This window comes from Zootoca vivipara, chromosome 3 (genome assembly GCF_963506605.1).
Source record: "Zootoca vivipara chromosome 3, rZooViv1.1, whole genome shotgun sequence".
In the NCBI taxonomy this organism is placed as follows: Eukaryota; Metazoa; Chordata; class Lepidosauria; order Squamata; family Lacertidae; genus Zootoca; species Zootoca vivipara.
In genome coordinates this window covers 35,572,044-35,599,965 of record NC_083278.1, presented here as the reverse complement: position 1 = coordinate 35,599,965, position 27,922 = coordinate 35,572,044, and the positions used below count along the sequence as shown (strand labels likewise).

General features: G+C 40.3%; 1 protein-coding gene across 22 annotated transcripts in view; it reads right to left on the bottom strand.

The window, feature by feature from the left end:
• Nucleotides 1–27,922, bottom strand: part of RIMS1 (regulating synaptic membrane exocytosis 1) — a 225,102-nt gene that overhangs the window by 74,009 nt on the left and 123,171 nt on the right. For 5 of the 22 annotated variants that reach the window (XM_060272534.1, XM_060272524.1, XM_060272529.1 and 2 more), the window contains 8 exons: nt 26,463–26,593; nt 24,861–25,032; nt 24,596–24,752; nt 22,504–22,575; nt 19,721–19,877; nt 17,322–17,447; nt 14,119–14,181; nt 10,961–11,050 (listed from right to left, as the gene is read on the bottom strand). In XM_060272534.1, the coding sequence (XP_060128517.1) occupies nt 10,961–11,050; nt 14,119–14,181; nt 17,322–17,447; nt 19,721–19,877; nt 22,504–22,575; nt 24,596–24,752; nt 24,861–25,032; nt 26,463–26,593 (968 nt within the window). Of the gene's footprint in view, nt 1–75; nt 5,253–10,960; nt 11,051–11,580; nt 11,695–12,156; nt 12,235–14,118; nt 14,182–17,321; nt 17,448–19,720; nt 19,878–22,503; nt 22,576–24,595; nt 24,753–24,860; nt 25,033–26,462; nt 26,594–27,922 lie in introns of those variants that run through there. The other 17 variants (XM_060272523.1, XM_060272532.1, XM_035109623.2 and 14 more) reach the window with 9 other exon arrangements.

The window sequence follows — 27,922 nt, the reverse complement described above, 5'->3', positions numbered from 1 at the left end:
AGCCAGGGAGAAGGGAGATGGCACCGGGCGGGCAGTGGGGCAGGCTGGCCAGTGGCCCTGCTTCTAGGGGGGGCAATTGCCCCCTCCTGCCCCCCTGCCTACGCCCATGTAAACAGCTCAGGACTGCAGTACCTCAAGGAGTGCCTCTTCCCATATGAACCGACCCAGATCCTGTGATCATCATCTGAGGCTCTACTTCACATGCCTCCTTCCACAAGAGGTCCAGAGGGTGGAAACAATGGCTCCTCGTTTGTGGAATGTTCTCCCGAGGGAGGCTTGCTACAAACCTTTGGTTACCAGGTGAAAACATTCTTCTCCCAAGCCTTTGGTTAATTAAACAACAATTGGCCTTTTAAACTGGGGGCAAGGTATTTTTGCTTGTTACTATGTTATGTATTTTTGTGTTTTTATATTGTAATCTGCCCTGTGATCCTCGGATGAAGGGTGGTACAGATTTTTTTAATGTAGAAATATATAAAATATATATGAATAATTGGACTAACTAGAGTTTGCTTTTTAAGTACTTCATTCTTCTAGGCTCAATGGGGTCTGTATTAGGCACTGGTATCCAGAACAACATAAACATTACTTTGTCACTGATCTAAAACATTCCCTTCTCCTTTAATCTCAAACCAGAGCAATAAAGTCTGCCATTGGCATATATGGAGAAGAAGAAAAAATGCAGGGTTTGGAAGCTTGGAACACTTTTAAACAATTATTTGGGCCGAAGACACAGGCCCTGCTTATTTTATGTCCATCAGATCATCTAACTAATTAAGACTGACTTTGAAAATCAAGAGCCCTAAGCTATGGTAACATCTTTACTGAGCAAACACTGACTTTAATCCGCCATGTCTCAAGAGACGTAAAAAGACCAAACTCTTCATAACTAGCCCTGTCATGCCTTAGGTTGGTGTCTCAGACTCACTATAGTTAAAGATCTTGTATTTCCTGGGATTCACCTTTGGGGTAGCTACACGCTTGTTAGGTTGCCTTATCGCTCAGGGTGATATGAAGCCGGCTTCCCATCATGTAACATGCATGACTAGTTAGTGGTGGTTCCTTATCCTTCATCCCAGGTCCATTTTGTTATGCCGCATAGTTTTTAAGACTGCAGTTCATATATGATGACTTTACACATTAAATATATATAATATATACGTGTGTGTGTGTGTGTGTATTTCCTGCTTCCTTGAACTAAACAGCAGAAGTCCATAACCCAGAAGTTCTCTTGCCCTGCCCAGAAATGGTCTCCAGGTAAAAATATAGCACAATAAAAATAATTTAATGCAGAGTTAAAATGTATTATAACTCTGCCCCACCCCCCAAAATTCAACATTATTCAAGGGAATGGGAAATCACGCTAAATAAGACTGGCGTGACATAGAGCTACGAAGGTATGACTTATCAAACACTACTTGGTATTTTATGCACAGGGAGTTTCAAGACAACTTAGCAAGGATACCTCTGTGTTTCTTCCGGGTTAGCACTTAGGAGGTTTAAGCTGTCTTGTTTTGGAATGCAAGACTCCAGCGCTGTTGTTCTTCACAAGATTTGGAAACATGGAAGTGAAAGTTGAACAGAATGGACAGAAACAGACAGAAACAGAGAGGTGGTCACATGCAGTGAAGATGGATACATGCATCAAGATATTTCTATGAACCAAGAACATTCTTGTTGTAGTACGTCCAAGCAACATTTCTGATCTCTCCTTTTCAGTGTTTCAGAAATAGGAGGTGTTTTGTTTTGTTTTAAAAAAATGTGACGTTGCAACAATTGTAACAGAAAACATTAATAAATGATAAAGACAGAAATAATAAAAAATTGTACATCTGTGGTGAATAAACAAAAGTTTGGCTGGCTGATAACAGAACCAAATTTGTCCCCTTGAGGTGAATGTTTGCAAAGTTAGTGTTTGGATTTGTAGAAATAAATATTGGTCAAAATATTTGACCTAAGAGTGCCATATATAGTAATAATAATAATAATAATAATAATAATAATAATAATAATAATAATTTATTATTTATACCCCACCCATCTGGCCGTATTCCCCCAGCCACTCTGGGCAGCTTCCAACAAAATACTAAAATACAGAAATCCATCAAACATTAAAAGCTTCCCTAAATAGGGCTGCCTTGAGATGCCTTCTAAAGGTCTGGTAGTTGTTGTTCTCTTTGACCCCTAGTGGGAGGGCATTCCACAGGGTGGGTGCCACTACCGAGAATCGATATTATTGATTGTTGTTTTCAGTAACTGCAGTACTTTGAGAGAGAAAGAATTCCAGTTATCTACTGCAGATAGATAACTGAACCAATTTATAATACTGGGTGTACAGCAAAATTATTCTGATGCCAGCTTTATTAACTATTTCCCTGTCTTTGTTAAAGAAAACAGCCTTAGGCTGCATTTCTATGAGCAACTGCAAATCAGTAGATCACAGTTTTAAAAACGTGAATCTCCAGCTTTTGTATACATACACACATATATTTATCATTTCTTTGATAAAATTATTTCATGTGCAGTTACAAATACTAGTAATTTTTGCATTAATATGAATGGGAATGCTGTAAAGCTATGGTTCACTGACTTAATACATGCACATATACAGAGGACCTGTTACAAGCAATGAAAGAGAAAATGCTTATAATCTAAGAACAACATGACACTAAGATTCAAATAAGAAAACCATAACAAAAACAACCACCACCACCAAATATATATCACATTTGGCCAATCAGCATATAAAGAGAAATCCCCAAGCACTGGAATTGTGTGGCGATTGCTATCTTGCCCTTGGGATTTTTAGTTATGGGAAGATTAAATACACCAATTGCACAAAGTAAGTTATACTGTGGTGAACTGAACCGCCTGTGCCTTTTCGAAAGCTGCCCACAGGCCACAGTTTAACGGGCTGTTAGGCAGACATAAGATCACTTTTTTAAATGAGCCGAAGGTTGCCTAACCGTATTGGGTTGTGGCCTCGAGGCACTCTGAACCCCTCTCGCTGCCTGCTGAATTCAATACATGGCAGTGCAAACCTGTGGAAGTTTGCCCAGTTGGCAAGTCCCACTGTTGTTCAGTGGGGCTTACTCCCTAGTAAGCTGTGTTAACGATTGCAGCTCAAGAGGGTTATAAAGCACCAATTTACAATTCAGAATATGGCTGCCCACTTGCTGTTGAGAGATGAGAGACAGTGTGTGGAATTTTCCCTGCAATTGAGACTACCAGGGGCTAAAGAGAAAGAAGTGATTTGTTGTTACACAGCATGAAAACCCAAACAACTCATCTCAACTCCAGTATCTACTGGGCTACTGTAAAATTTGTTACTGCTTATTATCACCAGAACCATTCTGGTTCCTTCCCTCATATATGTACTTCACCTTCATGCTGGAAACCCTGTATCTGGGATTGAAAAATATGCTGGCTCGAAACAGAAGGCTTCATGGTTTTGGATGTCTGTGTCCTGATGACACAGAGGAGGGGCACTTGTATGAATCATTGATATCCTCTTCCCCACCCAACCCCATGGGCAGCCCACCACGCTGGGCAAGGCTAATTTGTCAACTAGGCAGCAAATTTTTCAGCATTTGACTTCAAGGACATCAGAGGTGCTTTATAATAATTGAGTAGAATTCAGGTATGAAATGCTTTCTTGTGTCGTATCCTAGATTCCTGGAAAATGTAATTATTATTTTTTAAAAAATACATGCCTTTAGAAACTTCTCGGCAAGATTCATCAAGTCACTTTTCACTTAGGAGGAGCTGGCTAGTACCTGTCATCCTCCGGAGATGCATGTTGGATTTGAATCCGGGGGCTAGTGGGTCGTCTCCTATCTAGTGAGGGGGACCATCTACCTCTGTTTGTTCATCCAACAAAATAGGGAGAAAACAGAACATTTAGCGTATAATATTTTTTTTTAAAGCTTTTTTTGTGGCAAGGAAACTGAAAAGTACCCCAAAAAGTCAATGTTTACTTTTTATTTGAGGGTTTTTTTAAAAAAAAGTGCAATCGTTATCTAGCTTGAATTTAGAGTCCCATTTCAGACACATTTGCATAGCTGTACTATTGTGCTTTACACAGTACTGTAGTACTATGACTTTAAAAAACAAACAAATCAGTAAAATAATGGTATCATAGAGGTAACTGATGGCAGGAATTGTATCAGTGCCTTTTAAAACCCAATATGCATTCTTAATGAAGTTTTAACTGGTACCAGATTAAATGCGAAATATTTGGTTAGCCATAGGGTTTTTGTTTATTCAATCAAATGAAAAATATTGAATGACCTCTGAGTGTGGATGGAATTTAAGCACCATGTTACACTGCTAGATGCAAAACATGTCTTTGAAATAGTCTATTTCTCCCACAGCCCATGGTGTACAAATACCTGTATATGCGTTCCTCTAGACAGGGGGAGCCTCTGTGGCGCACTCCAGTTGCTGTTAAACTCCAACTCCCACCATCCCTGAGCACTGGCCATGCTGCCTGGGGCTGATGGGAGTTGTAGTCCAACACCTGGAAGGACCACATTGGGTATCCATGATCTAGAAAATCTCATCTACTGTGACTGGCAGCAGAGTCAGTCCCAGCACAACGCCCCCCTTCCCCCCCTCTTCATAAATATATCTATATTACCATGCTCTGTAATCCTTGTGTTGTTTTAGCCACAGCACCTGCTTTCCTACTTCTGGCATTTATAATTACAGGTTTACTTTTCTTAGTTTATTACTTTTCACACAAAAAGAAAACAAGGGATCTAGGCTTCAATCCTATACACACTTACCAGGGAGTAAGTCCCAATGAATTCAGTGGAGCTTTTTTTTTTTTGTAGGCATGCATAGGATTGCATTGTAAAAGAAGCTGATATACATAAATTACATTAATCAGAGGCACTGGAACTGGCAATAGGGAACTGGGAACTCTCTCCACCTTTTCGATAAGTACAGTTGTTCTAAGAGTTTAAAAGGCTGATGTAGCAACTGCACAAACTGATAGAGCAATGTACTGATTGCATCCTCCACACACAAAGGTTTCCTGGAGAAAGCATGGTGTTGGGTGCAGAAACTGAATTCTTGCCACTGTGGAGATGGCTGAACTTCTGCTCCTCTCCTCTCCTCTAGTTCCTATGATAATCAGGTTTATGGTGGGCCAGCATTTGTGGGTTGGCAGTGGTGCTCCAATGGCCAGCTTACGTTCATGTAGAATGAATCACATCACCTGTGCACCATATGCAGGAAGCTGCCATGGGCTGGGGATAACAACAAAGCCCAAATGTCAAGAACTTGGTGGTCGTGTGAGTCACCCATCTATCCCAATCCAGTACTTCATTTTGTACATATTGCCAGTCAGTGTCATGCAAAGCAGCCAGGGCTCTGGAAATCTAGGTGGACTGGACCCTGAATCATTTCTCAAAGCATGCAGCATTTTAAACATATTCTTGGTAAATATTGCAAACTTCCATATTGCTTCCCAGCTATGACTTAATCTTCCTCTCAGGGCTTGCTATAGGACAATAGCTTTCTATTTAATCATTCAGGTTTTTTTACACTGTATGCAATTTAGTGAAATGTGTGCTAACGAATGCCATGTACCCTTTCAACAACTCTGTGTTGCAGGCTTGGCTGAGACAGCAGCTCGTTCCAAGGCCTCTCAGCAAGGACATATTTAGAGACTCCAATCCAAAACACATTTACTAGGGAGCAAGCCCCACTGAGCACTGTGGGATTTGCTTCTAAGTAAACACGCTCATAATAGCACTGTGCATCTCCTTCATTCAAGCCCAACGCTCTGCTCCCTACCTCATTATTCCTGCATATTTCTTCATATAGACGTATTGGTAAATACACAGGTGTGTGTTTATGAAGTGTATTAGAAACTTCGTGAGAGCTAATTTTCCATTTAGAAGAGAATGTGTGGAGAGACACTAGCAATCCTGATTTTCAACGAGATATAGAATCATTATTAAAAAGGCAAAATGCATGTTCTTTTAGCAGTGTAACATTTAAAGCACCAGTTTCAGTTGTACTTTTTGAGGTACTTTTCTGTTCATGGATTAGACATTGGGAACAAGCAAACTACAAGGACTTCAGGGGGATTTAGCATTGCAGATTAGTCTTTTAGGCATTTAGATGTTTAGAAGGCTGTTAGTACGCAGCAGCTAGTACGCAGCAGCTTCCCCCCCCCCCATGCCAAGTGCTAAAGGAAAAATATCAAGGTACCAGTGTACTCAAAGCCCTTAATATGCTGATATTCTATAGAAACATTTAAAATAATAGAAATAGAAATGTAATCAACTGCAAACATGCATTACAAAATTTGGGGGGGGGAAAATCTCACACAATATGTTCTAATGATGTGAAACGTACTGTACACACTGATGTGGAATAGCATGCGCAATAGTTTTTGAGAGTTGAAAAGAATGGTCAAAACGTAAGAAATCATAGCAGAGTGTGCAACTAGTAGGTGCACCTGCTATACTCTAAGGAAACTGCATCCAATACATTCACAGAGGAGTATCCAACATACCATGCAGTATTGACAGAACTGGAAACTAAGTTCTGGTTATGTTGAAGAGCTCTAAAAAGTTTGAGCAGGAAGCAAGTTCCACTAACTCCCATTAATATTAATATTATTTATATGCCTAGGTTTCCCCAGCCACTCTGGGCGGCTTCCAACAAATTAAAACATCAACCACAGTAAAACAAAATTAGATGGCAAAGACATCTAATTTGCACTGAACACTGAGGATCAGGGAGGAAAGCTTTTGGCTTCCTTATAAACTCAAAAGATAAAGTTTTACACAGTGTAAACCCGTTGAAATTAAGAGACATAACATAGTCCTATCCGTTCATTTCAATGGCTCTACTGTAAGTAAAACTTAGCTAAACACCACTCCAAGAAAATAGGGACTGGGGGAAGGCACACCAAGGCATGCTTTTGCATGAAGCATAGTTCACTTGGGATGTGGGGACATCCAGATGATTGGTCAGACATGTTTTGGGGATGACACAGCTCATGCCTCACTCTTAAAGCTTAGTTTCCCTGGGGTTTCCCACAATCCTGTAAGTCTTAACCAGGGGTCCCCAGACTACGGCTCCCGGGCCGGATGCGGCCCAATTGGCCTCCCAATCCGGCCCACGACGACCCCCGCCGCCCGCTGCCGCCGCCCGCTCTTGCGGCGCACTTCCAGATCTGAAAAAAAATCGCCAAAAAACGTTTCTGCGCATGCGTATGGGCCTCTCCCAACCCAGAAGAGGTCATTTCCGGTGCACTTCCGGGTCGGGGGAGGCCCATACGCATGCGCACAAACAATTTTCGGTGATTTTTCCGGCCTGGAAGCGCGCCACCAAATGGGTGAGCGCATGCGCACTGGTGCGCACTCCCCCGCCCTCCGGCCCACTGCGTGCGCACTCCCCCGCCCTCCGGCCTGCCGCGCGATCGGCGTGGCAGGCACCGGCCCGAAGGCGGGTAAGTCTGGGGACCCCTGGTCTTAACAATGTTTACTTAGCTCTGTCTGACCTGTGATTAGTATCCAGCACTAGAATGAAAATCTAGATAACATTTTGAGGGGCAGCTAATAATAATAAGGCAAACATTACAAATGAACAGAGTACTCTTAAAATCAACCCAGCGTTCTCCAATAATGCTTGCTCTTGCTGACCCCATTTCAAATTTAGTTGAGGGGAGTTCACCCACCCCTGGTTCAGGATGTGGTGGCTTTCCTTCTGACAGGGTGAGAAGAAGCTGAGAGTAAGTACACCTTCAGCATCTGCCTTGGCTTCCTATATTGTTTTTGGAAACACATTCATCTTCCTCCCCATATAACCATCGTGCTGCAAATCTTCACGTCCACGTTTTACTATCTCATGGAATGAATACAACGCCATCTGGATTTCCATGCCTACTCCTACAACAACAGCAATACATCCATTTGCTCTTTCTTTGTAGTAAAGATGTCAATCCAGTATGTTCAGCCAAGTGCTGACTGCCATCTGCATTGACCCATTGCCATATAGGGTAATAGACAGAGGTCTATAGTGCTGCCTTTAATAGAAACAGGAGTCCGACTGCCGGTGTCACCATTCCATGTGAGCATATAAGAACACAGCTTTGCTAAATTTAAGCTGTGCAGTTACCGTGCCACAGACATATACAAACTAGTGAAGCTGCAAGGTTTGGTTTATACTGTATAATGTATAAAACTGATGCAATGCTTTGCAGCCAGGATAAAGCATCTTGGCTAACACTGCAGAATGTCTTTGATCTATTATAGTAGCCTGTTCAGCTTGCACCATTTGCTCGAACATATGATGGGATGGATAGAATAAAGGATGGATAGATGGATGGGAGTGTTGTGTGCCAGCTTCTTCATCAAACGGCCACACTTAGGATACATGTCTGAACTGGACCTAGGAATTAGGTGGGAATCCAGATCAGGAATTACATAATTTTACAGTCACATTCAAAAACCTAAATAGTGAGGATATACCCATTAGGGATGCAGTAACCAACATGTTGCCCTCAAGATGTTGGGCTTCTGCTGACAGGCCTCACTTGTTAAATCCTGCCCACTATATCCTGCCTTTGTTCCTTCCAAAGACCTCCAATGCCTGGAACAGGGCATTCGGGTATTGTGGCCTTATTTTCAGTAAGGGCATGTTTTCTCACATTTGGCAGTTGAGGTACATACTGAGTCTACTCTTCCACATGTCACCAGTGCACTCTACCTCTATATATAAAGAATTCTCTTTCTCCTTCTTTGGTGTGTGAAATTAAAAGGTGCCCAGAGCAGAACAAGAGTAGCAGGAAATGCTAACTCCCAACTTACCAGGGGGCTCCTTTGTTGCCTTCAAAAGGTTGGTATGAGATGAACAATCAGGGCAAGGTTTATAGGTTCTCTCTTTTCCTGAGTTTAGTTCTTGAACTTACATTGGTCACCAGGGGAAAAAAATGGGGGTTGTGAGAGGGGATCCTTCGTAGCTGAAATGTGAATCAGTTCAAGTGGGATAATGTTTGCAACTTATACCCACAAACCAGGAGTGTAGCTAACTTTTCCTTTAGCCCGGGGTCCACATTCACCCTTGACCGATACATGGGAGCACAGGGAACATGCAAGCAGTGTATGTGGACTCCCCACACTCTCCCATGCATATTTATGTATGTATGTATGTATGTATGTATGTGCACGCACACACACACACACACACACACACACACACACACAGAGGACATACAGTCTGTCCTCAGCTAATCTGTGAGGACAGCTGAGAAACGAAAGCTATCACCACCTCTCTACTCAAAAGATCAATTAAATGACCCACACAAGCACATTATCCACTCTCCCCCCCCCCACCTAGTCATAAAAAGCAGTGAGATCTGGGACCAGAATGGCAGGGAGAAAAAATTGGTTAGGTCAGATCACCCCTGCTCCAAACCACTACAGCACACTAGCTCTCATTCATGGAGACGAATCAACATGAGAAGTTTAGTACAACTGAATCCTCAAAAATGCTTTTGCGAATGTGTGCACACACATGAAATAAAATGGTATTTTCCAGGTCTTGGCATAAATGTGGGTGGCTTGCCAGTGTTTGATCATCAGTGCTCTCTGGTTGCTTTTGTTTTTAAGCACCTATTGAATTATTGCCAGTGGCTCTGGTAGATGCTGACACTGCAAAAAAAAAACCCCACAGATCTTCAAAGAGCAAAGGCTGGCTGAATGCCACTCTTCATAATTCACTTGCACAAGCATCTAATTGCCTTCCTAGTTTCAGCATACCCCGGCAAGCAAAAACAGCATCTTTGCTTGCTCTCAATAAATCTAGGTGCTGGGGTTTTTATTTTTACTGGTGTCCTTATTCTATGGCTAGGAAAAAGAAAAGATTGCATTCATATTCAAACTCTTCCTCTAATGAACTCAAGAGCGGCTTGCAGATGGTTCCCAGGAAGTATCTCATCTAGGCAGGAACCACTTCAGGTGCCTTCAGACCATTCTTTAATCACTTGCGTATTGGCCTATTGAGAATTCCACGACAACACCTGCTTTCTTCTACATTCAGTGTTTGCAGGACAAATAACTCAAGGCACACATCTATATCCATATCTAGTTTTGAAGAAATACTGTTGAATTCAAACACTTCCATACAGAGCCACAATCACATCTGGCAATGATTCTGGCCAAAAGTGTTTGATTACAAAAAGTATCTTTAAACTATTTTTGGGAAGCCTGTTTGGGGTGTGTGTGTGTGTGTTTTCAAACTGAGGTCTATTTTTTTTTAAAAGGAAAAACAACAATGAATCCAATCCCACAGTGTTTGAACCCAGCAATTGGAGCGGCATACGGGTAGAAAGGAAAAGAAAAGCGTGGCAATCAGCTGTTGGGGTGCGATTCTGCTACCCACACTTACCCTCCTGAATCAGCAAAATTCCAGCCTCCTTTAAAGGGAAAATTTGCTGAATAAGAAGGAATTGCAAGTGAAATATTACATCTCCTATGATCCATGGATGTTGATAACCAAGTGAAAACAACAGTGTCTTGCAGCTCCTTGAAGACGAACAAATTTATTGTGACAAAAGCTCCCATGTGATAGATAGAGCCCACTCTGTTCAGATGAAGAAACAATAACAGTGGTGCCCAGTTAAACTACGGTATCTCAATTAACACTGAAATGTTGTTATCAGCATACTGAGGACTTCTGCAAACAATGGCACAAGCTTGGACTTTAAAGAGAGACAGAGACAGAGAGACAGACAGAGAACCAAAGAAGCCAAAAGCTGCTATAAGCAACATCAACCTACAATAAGCATGGATATTGGAGCAAAAGTGTCTACAAATATCAAAGCAGATATGAATAATAACAGGTGAATATGAGTATAAGACTGATATGGGGGAAAATAACAAACTGATAAGGACCACCAGCACAAATGACAAGAAATTGAGAAGTCTTTATTTTATACCTTTCTTGTTCTGGTGAATGCAAACTAGTATCAGGCCTCAAGCAGTTGGTACTAGCACTCCTAGCCCTGTCAAGCGAGGGCTGCAGTTCACTAGTGCCAGTGCATTGCATCCAATGGAAGGAGGAGGAGAAAAACAAAAAAGAAAACAAAGAAAGGAATACAATGTTAGATATCAAATCATAAAGTAATGTTCTATTTACATAAGATGTCAACTAACAATGGTCCAATAAAGATTACAATGGAACTGGCTGGATGGAAAAAGAAAGAGAGAGAGACAGAGCCGGGATTTGCTTTAAAATAAAATTAAAAAGATAATGCCTGAATTTGCATAAAAGAACAAAGGAATCAAAGGTGGCCATTAAGAGATTCCATGAAGTCAACTCAAGATGGATCAAGTAGGCAAGACTGCACCTCAGCAGTGGAAAAACGAGACTTGCCAAATATCAACTAATGGGAAAAATGGGAAGGAAACACTGAAAAATTATCTCTGTAACTTATTTCATCTTAAAAGTTCTATAACACAAAATGATGGAGCACAGTTGTCTCGAACTTCACAATGAGGTTGATCTATTGGACTAAACTAACAGGAATAGGAAAGGATACTTTGACCGAGACCTTACCTAACCAACAGACCATCAGTAAATCTTGGTATTCGTGAGTTAAGGCAATTACGAAGAAGTGAAATATCCTGACTAAGCACTGATTTGGCCTTAACACATGCAGGCAGGGTTGAGCTTCACAAAGTAAACATAATTCATAAAAGAGAAAAAAAAGGTAAGTTTCACACAGGATGCAAACCACACATTTAAAAAAGAAATAAAATATGTAGTGAATTTAAATAAAAATACTGATTTTTTTAGTGGGGTTTAAGCAGCAGGGATTCAGGAGATAAGGCTGTAGCAACTATTGTGTTCAGTGAGGTATACATCCTAGTAAACATGTTTAGGTCTGCAGCTTTAGCCTCCTTTCATTTCTTAGATAAATTGGGAACATTTGCTTTGCACCAGATATGATGATGATAATGTGACCAAGCTGCATTTTCAGTGTTTTGGTCGGGAGAGGTTTATTTTATAATACAGTATATGCTGATAAATGATTCTTAGTAAGAAACAGCTCCAATGTTTTATTTCTCTTGAATGCATATTTTCAGAAATGTATGTGAGAGCTTTAATGGGAACTTTTAACAGATTTCTTACCTGTAAATATTCCAGTAAGTGCCATTCTCTAATAAAGGCATCTTGGGAGGTAGTGTTTTATAATGCCTAACAGAATTTCTTGAGTGTGAAAGAAAAGAAAAGAAATGCGAGAGTATCCATGCAAGAAACAAAACAAAACAAATAAATAAATGCAAATACAGATGAAGCAGTACTTAATGAAAGGTAAAAATAGTAACAATTCTTATGCAGTATTTGCTGTGTAGTTAACAATTGCCACTACTATTAAGGATAATTTTAGTAATGTTATAATGTTTTTAGTAATGTTATAATGTTAAGAATCTATGTAAGGTGTGCTGAAACAAGAGGTTGTAAAGCAGCAGACAACTGAACCCTACAACTTCTTCAGGAGGGTTTCTCTCTCATTACCAGAACATTCTTGTACTAGTAGTACCGTGTTTCTCATATTATAAGACACGTCTTATATTTATTTTTTCCTCAAAAAAACACACTATGGCTTATTTTCAAGGGATGTCTTATTTTTTTCCTCCTCCTCCTGCCGCGGCCGGCATTACTGCTGCGCCTATCACTATGTCTTATTTTCAGGGTATGGCTTATATTCCTTGAATGCTTAAAAATCCTGCTATGGCTTATTTTATGGGTATGTCTTAAAATATGAGAAACAGGGTACTACTAAAGCTAGTATCACCTATTTTGTGAATGATCTAGTTCTGGCCGTACCATTAGACAGAATGAGGCCGCTCAGGCAGCTGATTTTGTACATCACGAAAGGGTAGAAAATTGTTAAGGAATTTAGCATTGTATTTTTACTCCCAGGGAGAAGAGCCTGTGGGATGGATTTTATGTGTCTGGTGCCAAAATAACTGGAACAGCCTTAGGTACTATGCTTGCTCCTTTACTTCCGAGGAGGCGGGGAAGGTAACTTCTCAGGCAGCACATTGGTAAGGATTTAAAGAGCCACTTTAAGCACGGCTAGCAAATTGAAAATGTTAACTTTCTTTTCTTTGAAAAGTAGGCTCCTGTGCTATATATCACAAACTACTTTTGGAAGTATGTGCTGGGTAATAATGGAATATCTTATGGAAGGTGCTTTAACGTTTAACAGGTTTCATCGCAGCTTAAAGTGTGTTGGAAGCTAGGTGCTCTAGTCTACAGCCCTGTGTGTACCGTACTCATACTGAGTTTCTGCAACAGCAGCCTCCCCAGACCACTTTCACAGACGCAGAAGCGCCATGTATATTTGCTTGTTCCCTTTGCTAAAATGAGAGGGGAAGCCCTTGAAGGAGTTCTGTGTATGTATTGCCATGCCCTCAAAGACTCTTAGCAAGTGAGGGTGTTTAATCATAAGTACTTAATGTGATCAGTATGCGTAAGACACAAAACCAATTATGAAAACACAAATTTTTAAAAAGGGGAAATTAATAAACAAAGTGCAAAATTAATACCACTGCCATACATTGGAAGACCTTTTGCAACATTTCTTGAATAATTCCATTCAATGGATGGTATCCAACTGATGTCCCATCACTGATGGAAGGACTACATCAGTGTAATGAGGATAGATGCGATTTTTGGTGATTCCTCCACCTCTCTGCACCCCACAAAATCCAGAATGCATTGCCACCCTCCCTTTTGTCTCTTCATCAGCAGAGGGACACCAGTTGGTGTGTATGAATGTTCAACTTCTAAACATTAAACTTCTCAGTAACTTAATCTCTATGATCCAGACACTGTCAAAAAGCCATAGGTCTGGGTACATTGGGCTCACTATAACCCTATCCACTGAAAGATAGGATAAACATATATAAACAAATGTTTAAAAATAATCAAGCAACTAGACCATAGCCTTTTACTTCAATACAGTATTGCTAAATACAGGAAAATTACAGCAGAGGACTGACAGAAACAAAAGTGACTTATAAAAGAAAAGAAAACACACACACCAGAACTATCCAAACTTGGTTACCAAATGCCTGTATTTACCTGGTGGTATGTAGGCACTCTGCACTTCTTCCTCGTTTTGCCCTGGGCAGCATTAGAAGCTCACTGCACAGACAGGATGGATGATGAATGAAACAGATATAAATATGAAGCATTAAATGGCATGAATTATGCCATGGTATGCAAATGAAAACATAAAATAAACCAGAAAGCTTGAACTGAGATAGTTACCTCAACAGAAGTTAAAGACATATTATCACACTCCCTTTTTAAACACAAGAATATCTTTGACTGTCTGGGCCAGTATTCTAAAATGAAGGCTACAATCCTTAAGTCTGGCTGATTAACATGTATTCAATGCAGCAGGTTTTAAAGTAACTCTGCAGTCTTTTAACATCTGGAACGTTTTTTAATTCACAGCTGACCAGCTTCCCTGTTATTCTGCATTTCTAAATAGAAGCAACTAAAATAAACTGTTCATGAACGTAAGGCAATATGCTTATAGTAAGGAAATATTGAAGAAAACGAGTTTTATCTTCCAAATCAAAAAACTGTGGAAGTTCAAGCCACTGCATCACTACAAGCTTCCTCTAATCTTTTCATAGGCGTAATGATGCCTTTGGACATTTGTTTTTATTATCGTTGTTGTTGTTGTTATTTTCTCATCACACATCCTGACTATATCCTGAATATACATTTATAGCATTCTAATTCAGACCTGTGGCTCTCCACTGCAAGGAGCTATACATTACAGGCAACAGTGAAATAACTGCAAAGAGAATGGCGTGGCATGTAGCACGAGTTTTAACAAGACTGTGGGGGCTCTAGAGTAGGACTTTCAGGCAGAAGTCAACAGCGCCACTCAGGAGAAAGACCAGGAGGGCCCCCAAATGAAGCAAGATTGGCATGTCGTGTTTTGAAGTGATGAGGGGGAGGTCTGTAAGACCATTAAGTCGATTAAGTAAAACTACCGAACCATATCACTGTGTACTTGCATTCTGCCCAAACACAAATCACTGAGATAAATTTCCAAGGTTCACCAGAGGAAAGTATATTTGCTGCTCAGGAAGATGTACCATTTCAGAAGAACCAAATAGTCATATGAAATACTATGGTTTAAACAAGTGTTTTTTTTCTTTTAAAAAATGTTTAGGGGTACTCTCATTTTCCTACTCATATTGAAATACTGTTGCTCAAGGAAGCCAATTTTAGATTCACAAAATGTTTAGGGGTATGCCTACCCCTGCATCCCCTCCAGAAAAAAGCACTGATTTAAACATTACCCAAACTTGTCAACGTGTGAGCCACGTGTTGTCCTATTGTCACAATGGCATACATTTCATTGGGGATTGATCAGTAACGTCGTAAGAAATAATTCTGTATAAAAAAGCCTTAACTATCTGGTGGAATGTTGCCTAACAGAGTCCTACTAACATTAGTAGGATTCTGGTGCAACATACCACACACAAAAGAGGCCTAACATCCCACATGCAAAACTGGAATTCAGCAGGGCAGGTTAAAGAATAATGGAAAACTTTGTAAACTAATGAACCATTGAATTCAATGGTACTAGCTCAAGAAAGCTTCTTAGAAATTAGAGATTATTCAGCAATGTTATTAATTTGCTTCACCCATGAATGTGAAGGTGTCAGGGGCTTTCACTTCCTGAACCCCCTCCTTTGAAGAATCATATGCTGCCAGTTGGACTTTGGTCTGAGTGACTTTTGAACTGGTCTCAATGACTTTTTTTTTAAGCTGCAGCAACATTTGCCATCTCACCCAGCCAGCCTGTGACAGGAGAAGTGAATGAGAAAGCACTGTCTCCAGTTTAGAAGGGAAAGTTAGGACTGTATGTGGATATCATGGGTGCTGTATGTTTTCATAGGAAACATGAAAGGAAGAGTGAGATAGCGAGGGAACAACCGTGAATGTGAGAGTAGGAAGCTGAGGTGTGTTTGAAGTGTCTGGTAATCTTTATGACTGACTGAGCCTCCGTGTCCTGCCTGATTAACTACAAATGTGCCAGCATATACCTATACCACACTATGTCCACAGAATTATAACTCTGGACCACCCTAACATACAAATAATGGAGGATGGAGACAATAGAAAACATTCTACAGAATTTACAGCAATAAAGGAGAAGCGAGCTATACTGAAGAAGAACCAAGATCCAAATTTGGATGAGTGGAAAGACAATGAAACCATTTGTCTAATTTCAGTGATAACCAAGGGTTAAATTTGAACTCAAGATGGATGTTGGCCCCCATGAATGATATGAGGCACCCAACACATTGTGTCGAATTCCTCGCAAGTCAACATTCAACTCCCTGCTCCTGCTTCTAAACTGGATCATTCTGAGGTCTACGATAGCCAGGGTGTGGGTCTGTGTGCATGTAATCTTTTGATTAAAATAAGGTTTAAAAAACCTGCAAGATAATTTTCGAAATACTTATTTGTTAACACAAGTGAAAAGTTAAATTCTGGCAATCTAGCACAAGTAAAAAGTTAAATTCTGGCAATCTAGCACAAGTAAATGGGTAGATACTGCCCCTGCTATAAAATACCTAGGTAAGCGAGACATTGTCCCCATCCCGAATTCCACCACGGGTGAGAGACAATTAACACAGCTGTCTATATCCTCAAAGTTGGCAGCTTCTAGTTCTGAATGGTCAGAGCAGAATGTATAGCTACGCTATGCTCTGTATCACTGAAGAATGAAAGGAATCATTGGGACATACAGTACACAATTTGACTAGTAGATATGGTTGGCATAGGAAGGCACAGCACCTCAAATAGATGCAACTTACTGCATTATAGAAATGTGTGATCTTTCTATATCTGCAATAACATCTTTGTCCTCATGGAATTAAAATGGTTCAACAACATTAACCACCCTAGGCCATGGTAACGTTTGCAACAGAATCAAAATTTACTTTTGCAAGTGCTAAGTCACAAGAACAAAGCTCTTACTAAATGAAGCAACATTCCAGTTTTGTCTTTTAAAAAAAAAGCTACTCACCATATTTGCACTGTGAACATAAAATCAATTATTTTTAATGAGACTCCACTACTGGTTAGAATAATGCTTTGCTTCTCATTTGATTACTATCAGACTATTTCCCACCTCGTAGTCCAGACAATATAAAGCTCGTAGTTCTAGACAGTATAAAGCACATTTCAACACCAGCAAAAAAAAATGTTTTAAAATGCACAGATTCACACTCTTAAAGTGGCAAACATACCTTTCTTGATCTGACAAATACTGACTATCCATATCTCTGGACCTGCGGTCAACTGGGCTTCGGGAGGCATCATGGTGTCTAGTTGGAGAACGTGATCTTCTCATTTGATGAATTTCATCTAAACTCCTGGAAATGTTCATAGAAGCACACATGTGTTTTTTCTTATCACTGTTTAATCAAGGTTTCCCAGACATTTAACAGGAATGGTCAAGGTGGATGAATTGGAAGCAAGTCCTCCCCGCCCCAACACCAATGGAGGAATACCCAAAAAGCGATGCAAAAAATCCACATTGCCAGAAAGAACTGTGAGAGGGAAATCATATCTTTGCCTGATTTTGAGCATAGAAAGAACCATGAGCAGGAAATTATATTCCTGCCTGGTTAGCAATTTTCATTCTCTACTGTGTTCTATGGCGTTAAGAAAATAACCGAGCTGCTGTTTCTGGACAGCCTAATCATCTGGATAAAGAAACTATAAATCCCCTTCAGTTACTATACCAAAAGAACTATACAAAGCCTCATTTTATGCTATGGTTAGCCTTATATGCCAGGTATTACAGGCAATAACAATGTATTTCTTCCTGTTCCTGTGGGAACCAGCCCGTTAGAATACATTTATTTCCTTTTTATTCTGTGCTTCCCCCCAAGAGTTCAGGAGGTGTTTATTCTTCCTGCCCCACCAAGTCACCCAGTTTACTTTCCACAATCCTGTGGCACAGGTTAGGCTGACAGACAGGGAATGATGCAAGGCAATCCAAAGAACTTTGACAGCTAAGTGGGAATTCTCAGTCTCAGTCTAAGTCCAACACTCTATCCACTACATCAAACTGGCCTCTGTGGATGCATGCATAAAAACATCAACACCCATACACCATGTTCATGGTGGCTGGTGTATGCCCTTGCTTTTCATAGTGACACAGACTATCTGTCTGCAGTGTTTGTGACTTATGAGTAAACAAGGTGGGAGACAAGGAGGAGAAAGGATGGAAGTTGTGACAACTGACTTCTTAAAGATGTTTTTTAGGAAAGGTGAGAGGGGAAAATTCAAGCCTATATCTTGCAAATACTAAGCTGTCACTTAAGAGTAATTAGTAGTAATTAATAGTTAATATTAATACAGAGCTTAGTGAGCTATACAAAATATCCCCTTGTGTAGTCATTTCTTTGATTTGTGATACAGGATTGCTTCACAGTGGTCTGGAGAAACCTGTCGTGTTTGGAAACCTAGTATTAGGTACGCTACAACACAAATCCAGCTAAATGTGATGGTTTGTGTGGATTTTCTTATAGTTGCTAGAAGACTATAGATGCTCACACTGATTTATATTATAAAAAAGAGAGTAGTCTACAATATCAAATAGCATTTGCCCTAAAAGAAACTGATAGGCAGCAGAACTTCCTGTTTATTTTTTTAATCTGAATTATAATCTATTGTTGTCTCTCTCCTTAGCTCCCCAATATGCTGGTAAAGATCAGAGTCCAGTTCTCTTCTGTCACCCACACCCCTTTCCTTTAAGGATTTGTCTTCCATAATATCCAACTTCACTGGAATATTGCCAAGTTATTTCCTACTTCCTTTTGTTTTGACATGCTCTCCCTCCTCTTCTGTACAAGGGATAGTCAACATTGTGTCTTTCAAATGTTGTTGGACTATAACTTCCATAATCCCTGACTAATGGTCATGCCAACTATAGTTTATAAGAGTCATAAGCCAACATCTGGAGGGCACCAGGTTGGCTCCCTCTGCCACCTGTCAAACTATTCCCTCTCATTTTCACCAGGGTATGAAAACATACCTAAACATCTCCCTTCCTCAGCAGCTCACTTCTTTCCATTCTTCCTTATCCATTTTATTTTCAAAACTACAAGGCAGAGCACAGGGTCTTCTTTGTCTGGCTACCCTAGAGATCTCCTTTGTTCCATGAAAATGAGGAAAATATCATTGGTCGCTTAAACTGAAATGCCCATTTATCTCTTAATATAGTCATCTTTTTAGACTAAAGAGCTGCTTTTCTTTCTGTTATGCTTTCACATTCACCACAAACTCACTAAGGAAAACTCAACACTTAGTACTTCCTTAAGACAGCTGCACAATTAAGCAAGGAGCCTCTGCATGACAGACACATGGCTCATCCTAGAGGCAGTTGTCGTAGTGTGGAAGTAGCCATGCAAGGGTTTCATGTGCTGCTGCCCAAGGAAAACATCACCTTCACATATCTTTAATCACAATGGAGACAATCCGGCCAAAGTTAAGCCCTTTTCAAAGTTATCTTGATTTGAGTGGGAGAGTCTTAAGCACAAAACCCGACTATAATAAATGGAACTAAAAAGTGCTCGGCTTTGGCTGGAGTCTGCCCAATGTGGGTTGATGATGAAAGCAGCTATATTTTGAAGCCTACCTCTGTAATGGCACATTTGGTAAACGAGAACGGGTCCTGCCCTGATCGTCACCACGGTGAGGAGATACAGATCGTGAACGATGATGGGTTGTTCTTTGCTGTTCTGGCACAGTTAACGTTGTAGATTTACTTTCTCTAGTGCTAGACCTATAGCCTACTGGTAGAAGTGCAACAAAATGAAGTTAGTTCAGGTCAGAAATGGCAAGTGTTCATATCTGGACTAGTCTTTTCAGGAAAACATCTCTTTATTGATTACAAGATTTTCAGAGTTGTGCAACTTGTGAAAATCCTGAAATGTCATGCAATCAGGGCTAACAATTAGCATTATATTTAAATGTAATGCGAATATGGGGGGAAAGGTACAGACATACAAACAGGAGAATTTACGTGCAAGACTGCAAAATTCCCAAAGGTGAGAAAGTGAATAGGAGCAGAAATAATACCTACAAAGTATTATTTGCCACAAGTGTCACTTTTTCAGCTCTTCAGTCTTTTTAAATGAAATCTATGCATCTGTGGCTGCAATACTGAAACAAACCGATTTATTCAATTCATCCAGTCTATGGAATTGCTTATGAGTAAATTGTTTTAGAATTGAAGCCTCTGCTTCAGTTTCATTTAAATTATCTGCTGACATGAGTATGGTAAACAAGTCATTTGACCCAACGTTGCTTCATATAAAATGATCCACAGAACTTGCTTTACATTCAAGGAAACATAAAGATGTCACTACTAATTATTGTTAGCCAGAGGCCCAACACCACAGGACGAAGCTGGATAGGCAAAAAGAACCAAGTCTAAGAGAAAGGTACCCATATGCCATCAAGTTAAAAAAATTATTTTTATTAGCTAAGAGCCGAAGGCAAACACAGATTATACTTTCTATTTAGGTAGTAAAACCCACCCATAGTTTAATACTGAAAGTAACATTTTGTCTTCCTGTGGGGGAGGGGGGCACCCACCCACCGCTGAACTGCACAGAAAACCCTCTTCTTCCAGAAGATGAAAGGGGCCCCATTCAATAGTCAACTTTACCAAGAGAAAAAAGGCCAGTTATTTTAAATCAGGGATTAGCAATATGGCGCCCTCCAGGTGTTATTTAACTATGACTCCCATCAGCCCCTCGCAGCTTGACCAAAAGGCAGTGATGATGGGTGTTAGAGGTTAGCGGTATCTGGGGGGGGGTCCCCCACATGGACTACCCCTGTATTAAATGAAGTGCCTCAGACCAAGTTGATAGCATGACAAGAAAGCAGCAGCTCAAGCTCCTTAAATCAGCCCCCTTTAGTTAGAAGAAAAGCTACATGAAGGATCTGTAGGGGACTTCAGATTTGAGGCAGGAAACAAAGGAGATTACAGGGAACCATTCTGAAGATGTCTACATCCAAAGCATATGGCATGCACCTCTCTTGTAATTTTTGTGTGACAGCAGCTATGTGGAATGGAAGATGCAGTGTGTTGTGTGTAGAAAACTTGCAGAGAATGACCAGGGCGGGAGGGACATCCTCCCAAAGTTTCAATTACTCTGACATTAATTGAACCGCATTCTTATCTTGGAGACAACCAAGGATTCACACACATACATAGAAAACCTAAGTACAGAAAAAGGAAACTGTACATTTCTTTCATTAAAAGTCACTATTAAACTCCCTAGGGGCACTGGTACTCAGTCAGTAAAATATTAAACAACACTCAAATTTTTCAGGTCCCGCTGTTGAAGCTAATGGGGTAATTTATGCAGTTGTGCTCAAGTACTGTTCTAGAAAAATGGCCAAAAATGGCCTAAGTTACTATTTTTGTCATCCTTCTTGAATCACTAGTTAAAGAGAACTTCACTGCCATCTTTAATGTGATTAGCAACTCTTGTAAGTAATATTAAAATGAGTTTGTAGTCACAGGCAAACTACATCATACTTGACTTGTCATGTTCAAAAAAGTATATATTAGTCAAGATTAAATTGGCCACAATACTAGAAAACCATAGTAAAGATGGAAGGCTTTTGAAAATTAGTACTGCAGCTGATCACCAAAATATTTTAACAATTCAAGCTGCTTTTCTTGTTCAGGCAGGTGATTGGCAGCAGGAGAAATATTCTCAGAATGTGCAGCACTGTTGAGCAATTTTTAGCTTTGTCTCTGTGTAACAACTGAGAGTCTCCCTCTATGCACACATTTTGGATAATGATAACTTTTGAGTGCTTATGAGAATTATAAAAGATATAGCCATGCTTCATGCACTTAATATACAGTCATGCATTTTCTATATATTCCATGGTGAACCTGTCTAAGATACAAGCAAGAGCAAATGCATCAATGGACAATATGTTTCAGCTAGACATTTTAATTACATTTTTTCTTATGCACAGAAAAATAGCTTCAAAGAGCAGCCTCTACCCTTGGAATATCCACAATTTTATTAGCTGTACGAAGAGAAATATCAAGATTGCCATGCCACTGTTGCTTTTTATTATTGTTTGTCTGATTGATTTTTTGCTGGGTTTTATTGTGTTTTAAACTGCTGTAAGGAACCATGAGTACTGTAAAATGCAGTAGAAAGGCAGGATATAAATATTTCTTATTAATGCATAATACATAGATGCAATTAATACACAATACAGGTTTTTTTTAAAAAAAGGTTCACCATGGAATAAAGAATCAAACTACTTTCTAGAAAACATAATCTCCCAATTCATCGTCTTTGAAAACTCTAGAAAAACCAAACTGGAAGGGGGAAGGGAGAAGCAAAAGCAAAGGATGTAGGACCATGCTCTTCACCCACGCACCTGAAGGAACTACTCCAATACCATCATCAACATCATAATCTGAGATGTCACTATCACTGATTCGCTGAGATCCTGTGCAACAGTAAGGCAAATAGATACCTGTATACTTGGTTCTTTTGTAAAGGGCAGAAATAAGTTTAAGTAAAGATTCTTGTCATTATGGAGAGTCAAATATGGGATGCATTCATATTTTAAAACAAGGTTAGATTATATATATATATATATATTAAAAAAAACTATTGTAAAATGGCTCAGAAAGGAGACATAGTACCTGGGTAATGGCACCAGTCCCAAATATACTTACTGCAAGTTCTGTTGAAATAGAAAAATTGTGCCAGCCTGGATGAGTAGGCTGACATTAACTACAGCAGTGCAAACAGTAACTTGCATAGCTGTGGAAAAGTTAAATTAAATGCCTGCCACGAGGGACAGAACTTGACAGCTCTGCCTCACATACCAGTGCAACATTGTCTTACTAAAATGATCCATAAAGTTGTGGGTTCATATTATCCAGCAATGGTCACCATATTGTGTCAGAGGCTGTTAATAACATGCTGGAACAGGCCCATCTCATTGAGCATCCCTTTCTCACAGTGGCCAACCAGATGCCCACAGGAAGCCTGCAAGCAGGGACCAATCACAAAAAGCACTCCGCTCTTGTAGTTTCCAGCAACTTGTATGTAAGCCCGCCTTCCCCTGGTTCATGTGACTGGTAGGGGCCTCTCATAACCCATACCCAACCTACATTCCATGCCTGAAATCAAGTGTTTCTAGCTGATAAAGAACCATGTAGGGCTTGAAAGTTCAGCTTTTCATGGACTTCTTTTCTTGAACTCTGTTGAGTTCCCCACTCCCATTAAATGTACACATTTTCTGAGCTAGTGAAGGTCCTGAAAGTTGTTTAAAAGTCAAAGGAACCCGGACCTTTTGTTGGACTTTAAAACTTAGTACGTACAGAGTTTCAAATACATTGCCACAAATGCAGTAGCTAGAGCTATATATTGAATATTAGTGCCAACAGCCGAGAATCAAATGTCCTAATCTTCCAGTGACATTTACAGGACCCCACTTGGTGAATACAGTGAAATTGCTTTAGAAATAAATTGGACTGAAGATGACCGCCACCAAGTTGGCATAAGTTTAGTGAAGTAATATGGAAACGGTAAAGCTCACGGAGGGAGTGTATGCTGCTCAGTGCTGTTGTTTATCAATGCTTGGATCCTAAGGTAAGAGAACTTTTGCTGTGGGTGGAAAGTTTCTTCCCCTCACCTTGTAGCACCTGTGAACATCCAAAAAGACACTCCGGAGAAGCCTTTTTCTACCTTGTATCTCCAGATGTTGTTGGACTATAACTCCCATCATCCCTAGCTAGCAGAACCAGTGGTCAGGGATGATGGGAGTTGTAGTCCAACAATATCTGGAGACACAAGGTTGCTCTAGAGGGTCTCCCCCAGCAGCCCCCTGTACACGTCCCACATAGTTCAGGAGAGGCTTCTGGTTGGTCACAAAACGGGATCAGTGAATCTGTTAATTGGTTTCTCTCAGTTTCTTGCTTTTTCATTCTTAAGATAAGGACTTGTGATCACGAGTCGGTGACCATGTGTGAGTTGGATGCACTTAATGCCTGCAGATGCATTTTTGTACACGTTTCTTGGCTGGAAAACTTTACTGCAAAATTCAGAGAAGAGCAAATTTCAAAGCACAGTGATGTTTCGGTTTGCATAAAATCACAGAATCATAGAATGGTAGAGTCTGAAGGTATCCCAAAAGTAATCTAGTCCAACCCCCAGTAATGCTGGAATCTCAGCTAAAGCACAGTTTCAGAAAGTGGTAATAAGGTAGATTCGTCTTTAAATGTGAACTGAACTCAATTTCTTCCCCATCCCTAGATGCAGATGGCTGCAGCGGTGACAAAACCTTTCTTCTGTGAACGTCCTAAACTTATCTTAGGATCCAAGCTGAAATTTTCACACCCATTCTTATTCAAGTAAAACTCCAGAACCTGGCAGCTGCTTACATGTTCTAACACGTGTTAGTACGCCTTTGTTATCATAACAAACTAGCCGAAAAGAAAAAGGAGTCGTGGACCTACTTTGTAATTTTTTGCTAGAGCTTTCTCCACCATGGGCATGTCTCCTTGGCATGAAAGGTGATGGCTGAGGCAGAGGTAGTGAGGATTCATCATGCGTCTGCAGCGTATACCAATGTGGTTCATCATCTAAAAGTGCTGTCTCCAGCTCTATAAGGATCTATGGGGAAAGGTAGCAAGCTTCATCAACAGAAAACAAAATGCTCTGGAGATCCTGTCACATGTCTAAAATAGAAGTAGTTTGCAGTGCCAACGTATGTGCATTCACCTCCCCAAGAAAGTCGCTTTCTTCTTCTTGCACTCTGGGCTGATCCCAGACCGTGATCTCCAACATCCGTTCTCTAAAATCTCTACGGTGCACGTGGGAATAGAGAAAAGTTTGGTTCCATTTTGGTTCTAAGCTTTTCTTTACCGTTTTGGTCCTCCTCTTACTCTTATCACTGAAACAAACAAACAAAAAACAAAATGTTGTTGTAAATCACAATGCAGAAAGCAAGGCCTCTGACTCACTCCCTACGACTACCATATTTATTATGCTGGTGGCCTTGTTTCTCAGCCACAGAGCAGTGCTGCCAGGCCAAGAACACTCAGCAGTCAAAAGGGCTGAAAGGGGACATTTAGGTTGTCCAGCAACTATAAACATAGGAAGCTGCCTTATAATGAGTCTGACCACTGGTTTATCTAGCTCAGCCTTGTATACATTGACTGGCAGCTTCTCTCCAGATCATCAGACAGGGTTCTCCCCCAACCCTACCTGGAAATACCAAGGCTTGGATCTGGGGCCTTCTGTAATCAAAGTAGATGCTGGACCACTGAGTTTCAGCCCCTAGGCGAGTGGAAGGACTAAGGGGCAGGCAAATGAACCAAGCCATTATGAGAGTTATCCATTACCCCAAGTCCATTTAGTGAATGAATTATCAGTAACACAAGCCACGGGTTGAGTGTTTGGTACAAAAGTTGCACTCAAAATAAAAGACCAAGGATTGGACAAAAATACTTTTACTGTATTTTGTATCTATCTATCATCTATCTATCTATCTATCTATCTATCATCTATCTATCTATCTATCTATCTACACACACACACACACACACACACACACACACACACACACACACACACACACACATTTAATGGGGAAGGGACAGATAAATGGAAAAAATCAGCTCTACCAATAAGGTTGAAGAGGAGAAGGGGGAGGATAACATTGGAAGAGAAGATGTGGTTTGGTGAATATTCTTTTCTTGGGCCAGGATAACTTTCCATCGCGGAAAGTTTCTTTTCCTACAAATCCCTTCCATCGAAAAGGATTCTGACTGCTCCCCCAATAAAAGATACAGTGGTACCTCAGGTTACAAACGCTTCAGGTTACAAACTCCGCTAACCTAGAAATAGTACCTCAGGTTAAGAACTTTGCTTCAGGGCGAGACCAGAAATCGTGCTCCGGTGGCAGCAGGATGCCCCATTAGCTAAAGTGGTGTTTCAGGTTAAGAACAGTTTCAGGTTAAGAATGGAACTGCGGAACGAATTAAGTTCTTAACCAGAAGTACCACTGTACAGTTCATGGTATTAACCCTTATTCAAAGATGGTCCTTAGAACAGTCATGAGACTGGAGTAAATTACTCTAAATATAGGTTACAGGTAGGTAGCCGTGTTGGTCTGGATCGAAGTAAAAAAAAAAAAAAAAAAAGAAAAGAAGAAGAAGTGTGCATGCACACGAAAGCTCATACCAAAATAAAAAATCTAAATATAGGGCCATTCATAGATGGATTTTTCATTGCTCTTTTAGAAAAGCATATAAACATATAGCAATATATTATTTCAAACTATTTTTTTCAGTAGAGCATGTTTTTTATTTAAAAAGCTACCTTCTGTCCGGAAGGAAATACATTTTTACATAAGGATTTCTCGGGCGTCCATCTATTCTGGGTGGCAGGTCTGTTGCTTGAAGAACATTCACTATTAACTGATGCCCGACTTTATCATACCAAAGCTTTACCTAAAATATTATAAAATAATTGCAACTTGTCAGTCCAGAAAATGCATTCATTTGGATTCGTATCCAATCAGATCCTTAAGACTTGAGCTGGGGTAAAAATATGCTCATTTTAAAATGGCAAAAGTAAAATACAGTATTGTAAATTTAAATATCCACTCCTCCCTTAAGCCTAGCCACAATATACTTGATTAATTAGTAAGATATTGGGAATGATCCACTGAAACTGATGGTCAGGAGATTCGGGACAGACAAAAGTATTTCTTTCCATAGCATTTAATTAATTTATGGAATTCAATACCAAAGGAAACTAGTGGCGGTCACAAGCTTAGATGCCTTAAAGAGGGTTAGACATAGAGGATGAGCCTGTTAATGGTGCATAGTAATGATGGCTATATCCCTGGACAGTTTACAGGGCAGGTATGATATAAAACACAGTAATTAAGATCAACGAAAAGCTAAAACAGACAGCAGTCTCCCCCCTTGTAACAGGTGCAGTATAGAGAGTTTGCAGATTTAAAAGACAATTGAAAAGCATGTGTGAACATCTGGGTAGGCTTGTCTATACAATAAGGTTTTTACCCAGCATGGAATAGAGTACATTGAAAGGGCCTGCTTGATATCAATAGGCAGGGAGTTTCAATTCTTACAAAAGTGGAACAGGTATTATGTGGCATCTGTTGTAATGCAAATTCTGCCAGCCTAAGCGGTTGATTGAAGCGCAAGACCTCTAAAGAGGATAAAATGAGGAGATCTTTCAGGTAACCTGGATGCCACTGACCAGTAGCTGCTGAGGAGCAACAACAGGAGAGGGCAGTGGTCTTCAGCCTCTACTTGCCAGCTGCCCAAAGGCATCTGCTTGACCGATGTGGGAAACAGGATGTCAAACTTAAACAGACCTTTTGTTTGATCCTGGAGAACTCTTATTATATTCTTATTAATGCATGTTCATCGCTTGATGGCTGTTATATCAAGGGATGACTTGCATGTGAAAATATGCTATGCCAGACCAGTACATTTTGCTGCCTGAAATGACCCCCCCACCCATTACTAGGGCCAAAGTCTTGCTGCACCAGTTCTTGCCTTCATCTACCCTCCTACAGCTTGCTGCATTGTAGAACCAGCCCTGCTATACGTGGAGGTTTTTTCATTGAGTCAGTTCACACATCTGACATCAAAGCAATCAAATGTGGAGAAATCAAGAAGACAGGAGGTAATGTGGAAGTTGTACGTGTGGTGTTATAACTGGGATAGCCTATGCATGCATCCAAGTCACCACTGGATGATCTAGTGATGAACATTCATACAAAAGCATTGCTTCCAAAATGTCAA